We start from the raw sequence: 6,411 nt of genomic DNA, 5'->3' as shown, positions 1-6,411 counted from the left end.
TTCTCATAACTTGTGGGACTTCCAATACAACTTAAAAAGTTTGAATGGCTGTCCAAATAAAACGTCAACTTCAAATCAATCTTATTTCAAATCATGATTTTATATTGCATGTCCAAAACGAGTCCAAACAATATCAGTTACAGTAAACAAATCACAAAAAGATGGCTCGTCAAAATTACTTGTTGAATCCAACGGCTAGAGTGTACTTCATGTTTCAATAGGACCCATGTGGATCGAAGGATTTTTTTTTCCCCTACCCGAAATAGTGGCGCTTGTCGACGCAATATCTGGGTTCGAACTACTAAGCTTTGAGTATGTCTATCAAATACATTATCAATTCCAACAAGCATCAGAGGACCATAAAAATATCTTTATTTTTTACAGACCAAGTCCAAGGGACACACACATAGTAATGCCATGCCATTCAGGTTAAAAAAAAACATTGGGACAACATATCCAATGTAGTCCCATAGAGTACCGTCTGGGGAGGGTAGAGTATATATATCATGACGTTGTTAATAAACTGTGTTTAAAGGCTGGGAAATGTTAAGAGAACGTATTCACGCTAAAACCTATTTATGCACACACTATGGAGGATTATGTAGACAACATGTTGCTAAAAGTAACGAGAGATAAAGCGCAACAGTCGAATCTGTGGGGGTAAGGTTACGAGGGAGCACAACCTAAGGTTAAATCCAAGAAACCGTAGGTTCTGGGTGGCAACAGGTAAGTTATTGGAAAATTTATCTCCAAACTCCGAACGAAGAATAAAGACCAAGCTTCGTAAAATTAGTTGGAGTCATCTCGGAAATGCAACTGCTCTGCACCACCAAAGAAGTTCAACGTTAACATAGGGGATAATGGCAATCGTCGATAGAACACTACTTTAAACGGTCAAGTATTACCAATGGATAAAGGAAGGCGTTGAGTCTCATAACTTTCTGAAACAATCAATACTACTTCACACGAAACTCTCCTACTTATGGTACTAGATTTTGACAAATTGAACTAAACATGCTAAAACCCATTTGATCTTGATAAATACTATAAACATGTGTACAATTTTAAGACGAGAGCTCCCATCAACTGTTGTGGAGATTAATCTACAGTAATCTTACACTTACATCTGACAATTCAATATGAAAGAGTGAATGACATGCGCATTGATCAGTTAGACTACCATATGGCTTCAAATGCATTAACATTTGACCCAGTGATCTCTTGAAATGAAACAAACAAATAATTTTGGTGAAGTACCAAACGCATGAAATAAAATGATTTTAAGATGTTGGTTTGCAAAAACCAATACATAATTGTCCCACTCCCGCAGAGCTATATAACCACCACCGTAGTTAAAGCAACAAACTACAAGGCCATTTTAAATCTTGCACTTTACTCACATATACTAAGAGCAAAATGTACAAGCTTCACAAGTGGCTTGGCCCCTTCGCCTTTAGGAGTTGCAGCAAAAGAAAGAACACCAACTCAGCAGGAAGTAGACAACGCACCAGATATAGCCGCAATTCCTTATACTAGAGTAAGAAAGCATGTAGAACAGTAGAAATGCACTTCTATCATTGATTCTCCCCAATAACTAGACTATAGAATTTAGAATCAATACTTCTAAGTATGTCATTGCCTAAAGAATTTAGATTTCTCCTTTCACAAGTATGCCAAAAAGACCGGATTTCTTACAGCTTGCTATCCTGCAGTAAGTAGAATACTACAAGAATAGTAGTGATGAGCACACAAAGAAGAGCTTAACGTGTGAAAAATCATTAAAACAAAAATGAGGACAACTAATCATTATTTCTTGGGAAGAAAATTTGTGATGACTACATTCTGGGGGAACTTTTTCTAGAACAGATATTCCAAGGAACTGTTTCACAAAGTCATATTCCAGTCTCAACAATTAATGGTGGCAAATTGCTGATTGGAAATAGATAAACATTGCATGGACATACTGTTTCTAATTGGATAAAAAGAAATATATAAGCTTATATTTACAGTACTATCCTCTGCTAGGTTTCATTGAGCTCTGCCAGTGGCTGAAAACACGATATAAGAAAGCACTTTCATCTCATGACACTCTGAAGTCAGAACCTTAAAAGAGAGTGGAACAGCAGAAATATCAGCAAAACAAACTAGCTATTGCTGCATAGTGTGCACATGTTAGGGGTTCCTACTGCAATACTCACAACCCTTAATTACATCAATGACAGAGAGAAAAACATCAACTTTGCAAGAGTTCATTATTTCGCATCTTGTCAATTCTTGTATTTATAGTCCCATCAAACAAACATCAGTAGAAATCAAATGTGATTAGCCAATTATTTTTTTTGAAATTGGTAAATGTGATTAGCCAATTATACTGTCATAACCTTTGCAAAAGAGTTGTGTTGCATTTTTTTCCATCAATAAAGACTGCCTAAGGTAGTGAACAAATAATCATACGCCGAGAATGCAACTGATTTGCCAAAGAGATGATCCTAAGATTCTATTCAACACTCAACAAAAATTATATTTACACGAGTAGCTTGGGGAGAATACCATCAAAGATTCACTGCTGCAAATCAAATGTGGGTAATAAAGGTTTATGTGATTCATAAGTAAGCATCAAAGTATTTGTGTGAGACCCAAATGAAAGAGCACTGTGTACATCCAGTGCCAGGTGTAGGTTGGAAAATGATTTTGCGTTTTAAATTTCTACTACAACAAGATGACTTATTTATTTGTTTCACGTGGTTGTTGAGGATTGATATAGCCAACCCCAACTAGTCTGGGATTGAAGCACAGTGGTTGCTATTGTCTTCTTTGACATCCTTATCTTCTCCTAGATGAATGTAAAACTCGCCTGTTGTTTACAGTACAAATAGTTCTTAGAATTTTTTTGGGAAAATACATAATTACCCTCTCCCGCAACTTTTTCCCTTTTGCTTACTACACACCTAAAATTTGCGAGCATCTTACAAATCTATAGACTTGTCTAAAGTGGAACTATTATCCCCTTATTTGTTAATGTGGTGCAAAGAGTGTATTAACTCAACTTGAGTCGCATGATGGAAAAAAAAAAGATACAATAGTGAAGCAACCATGCTGAACATAATGGAGAAGAGAACAGTAGCAACAACACATAATAAGATAACCGAAGCAAAGGAAACAATAAGTAATAATAAATTCGAAGAACAATATAGTATCAATGTTATCAAAGGCATGCTTAAGCCCTGAAGCAAGACTCAAAACGGGTTGAGCGCTTCGCCTCACTTAATGTGCGCTTCAATGTTGTCATCAAGATTCTAGGCATACTTTTCCTTGCTAATGAGATACTTCTGAAGAGGCAACACTAAATATTGATATTTCACTTTATCATAAAAAAAATTCAATTAATTTGTTCATATATTTGTCATTATGCTTATAATATTAGTCTTGGACTAAACATATAGATTTATAAATTTTTTCTCCCTTTGCGCCTTTTTTCATTGAATCCCATACTTTACTTACACTTTGCGCTTAAATCCCCAACGCACCTTAGAGCTTTTTTGCATTTGTTGTTTGTGATAACACTGGATAGTATGTGAGTTATCATAACAATACTGATAAGGGAAGCTAGACAACGTTCGACTACCTACTAATCTTCTATCCTAATCTTCGACCTCCAAATCCTCCTATATAGGGTTGGGAAAACACCATATTCCATTAAATTAGCTTCTCCTCCTCATCATCATTTTTCATAAACTTCTTCACACCATTGAACAAGAATCCGAGACCTCTTACCATGTAATATCTCATTCATCTTAACCCATTCCCCATGGATACTTATTCATATTCCCTTTCCATTACCAAGGACTACGAGCTTTGCCAGCAAACACAGGGTGCCAATATTGGAGTTCCACTGGTTCTTTGCATGCCTAAAGATGGTTGTTTCTTTATGCATATTCATACTATAATTGTTGCTGGAAACAATTTGAGGCCAATTGGCATGTCTTGAGACAAGTTTGTGGTTGGACTTTGGAGAAGAAGATGAAATCTTAAGTGGGCAGGGTTGAAATCAGAGAGAATGATAAGGAGAAGATGGTAGGTTAAACAACTGAAAAAGAAAGAAGAAATAAAGTTCGGTAAAAGAAAACTGACATGAAAACAGATGGCAGCGCGTGAGTTACACTGGCCAGCTTAAATTTGATTGTTGCTCCCTCAGGGTGGTAATAATTTCACATCAGACAAGTCTAGAGGTCATACCCATTTTTTTCACAAAACCAAAAAACAAACAATCATGGTTCTCCACCATAAACCTAAAAACAATTTGCAAAAACTTTTAAATGTTATCATTTTGACCCAAATGATCCAATCCTCTTCTTTTTTTAAAAAAACAAAAAATTATCTATCCATTTATTATGTAAAAGAATTCTCATAAGCTACCAATCTAGACTTTTATAATACTAATAAATTACATAATAACCCCAGTTATTTTTATTTCTTTCTTGTTATGCATTTTCCCAAAATGTACAACAATTATTTCTCTTGAACTAATCATTTCCTTTCTTTTTGATGGCAAAGAAAAGGTTTGGGGCCAATATAATCCTTAGGACCAGCCGCAGCCCAAATGGCCTTGCCCCTCTACCTTTCTCCACTTAAATGCAAGCTTAGTTTGCATGGCGCAAGGCTCGAGCCTATGACCAAAGTCACAAATCCCACTCAACCTTTGCCACTTGAACTAAATCCTGAGGGCTTCTCTTGAACTAATCCTTTATTTTATATTTATATGATTCGCCAGGAAAATACATGTTTTTTTTTGGATGCAATGTTTACATCATAATGGAGTTGTAATGAATGACATGGGTCTAGGTGATACTTGTGCCAAATCATGGCTTGCAATTTATTTTCTGTTTTCAGAAACATCCATAACAGTCAACTGTTTCAGAAGATAGTTTTTGTTTTTCACACTATAATCCTACAAAAACTTTTCCAAATGATCTTTCAAAATGGCACATTGAAGATGGACTGTTTTTACCACCCAGAAACAGCACTCTCTTCCGAGCATTGAGGGTTCACAAAGGACACATATCTGATGGTCAAATAATTGGGCAAAAAACATCACCAAATAGGTAATAGCTGTTGAGCAGTGTCAGTAATGAGGAATTACATTCCAAAAGTGATCATGCTTATTATGTTCCGAAAAAATCAAGTGAAGCTAGATGGCTGAGTCCCAATTAGGAAGTGAGCTGGTATCCGCAGCCAAACAATATTCCAAAATTTCTCTTGTCAGACTATCAAATTTATTCTTCTGCTGTAAATTTCATGTGAAAGGTGACAAGGAAGATAAATCTTAACCAATAAACGATTACAATATGGAAACGGCCTAGCAGAAAAATATGCAACTATTCAGATACTTCCTAGGTTTCCAGATTAACAAAATTTGATTGCTAGTAAACAATCCACCAGGATGAATGCATAGCAACACAAATTCCTCAAGAAATATATTGTACAGATATTCTGATTTAACACAAAAATTATTGTTTATACATTGTATTATGGTTGATCTCTGTCTCTACTCAAAAATTGCCGGTGAAGACTGGTCTACTGTTCGAATTCTCTGCCTCAAACAGTAAAGGGAAATTGGTCTTAACCCTGCTAAACCTTGACGCCTAACTAGACAGTCGAGCACCAACCACAGCAGCCAAACGTAATTACACAAATTAAGCGATATTAAATAAAAAGGCGAACAAAAATCATCATTATCAGCTCAAATTTACTCGAAGATTTCACTCTAGCATGGTGTACAGATCACAAAATTAATGATTATTTGAGTTACTGTTGGAATTATTCGAATTTACATTTGAAAGGAAGAAGAATTTGTTAACCTGAAAAAAGGAGAGTGAATCTAAAGACGATCGCCAGGCTTAGGGGGCTTGCGGTATTTCTCTTCTACATCTTTGGCTTTGAATAATGCATTCTGTATAAGCTTGTTAATGTTGGGGACGTTGTAGTTCTGAGCTATGTATATACCGCAAACAGTTCCTGCCATCAATGAGAAACTGCTCTTTATAATCCCCATCACCTTCTTCCCTTCTTCCGATCCCGCAACTACTCAAACTTGAATTTGCAGGTCAACTGACGAACTTGATGCCAAATCGCCGACTCTGGGAGTTGCCTTGGACTTGCTATTTTTTTAATTTGAAGGGGTCATTGCATAAATATCTCTATTTTGGTGGTTGTTTTAATTTTTTCCCCTCAAAAATTGATTTTTAATTTTTATCCTCAAAACTTTAGTATAAAAAAAAAATTCAAAAATGTCTGTGAGAGTGAAAAAAGAAAAATCACAAAGCATTAGAAGTATATATAAGCTTAATAACACAAGTTATATCTCATAGCATAAGGTTATTGGCAAAAATTATGCCCATTATAGGAGAAAGG

The 6,411-nt window shown here is 35.7% G+C and overlaps 1 protein-coding gene across 2 annotated transcripts; it reads right to left on the bottom strand.

The window, feature by feature from the left end:
• Positions 1–498: 498 nt before the first annotated feature.
• LOC125874869 (uncharacterized) lies at positions 499–6,183 on the bottom strand. Of its 2 annotated transcripts, none has more exons than XM_049555908.1 (2): positions 5,859–6,183; positions 499–821 (listed from the first exon to the last, which is right to left on the bottom strand). In XM_049555908.1, exon 1 carries the CDS (start codon positions 6,050–6,052, stop codon positions 5,879–5,881), a length of 174 nt encoding a protein of 57 aa, XP_049411865.1. In that variant the 5' UTR covers positions 6,053–6,183; the 3' UTR covers positions 499–821; positions 5,859–5,878. The 2 variants fall into 2 exon arrangements, with proteins under 2 accessions (XP_049411865.1, XP_049411866.1); XM_049555909.1 differs by lacking the exon at positions 499–821 and adding an exon at positions 1,688–2,103 and having other exon boundaries at positions 5,859–6,082.
• Between the last annotated feature and the right edge of the window lie 228 nt (positions 6,184–6,411).

Source organism: Solanum stenotomum, chromosome 8, assembly GCF_019186545.1.
Source record: "Solanum stenotomum isolate F172 chromosome 8, ASM1918654v1, whole genome shotgun sequence".
NCBI classification, from domain to species: domain Eukaryota; kingdom Viridiplantae; phylum Streptophyta; class Magnoliopsida; order Solanales; family Solanaceae; genus Solanum; species Solanum stenotomum.
Note: the sequence above shows the minus strand (reverse complement) of the source record. Positions and strands in the feature narration are given on the sequence as shown.

Excerpts from the sequence above, each read along its gene's own strand:
- LOC125874869 (XM_049555908.1), bottom strand. The coding sequence starts at position 6,052 with ATGGGGATTATAAAGAGCAGTTTCTCATTGATGGCAGGAACTGTTTGC.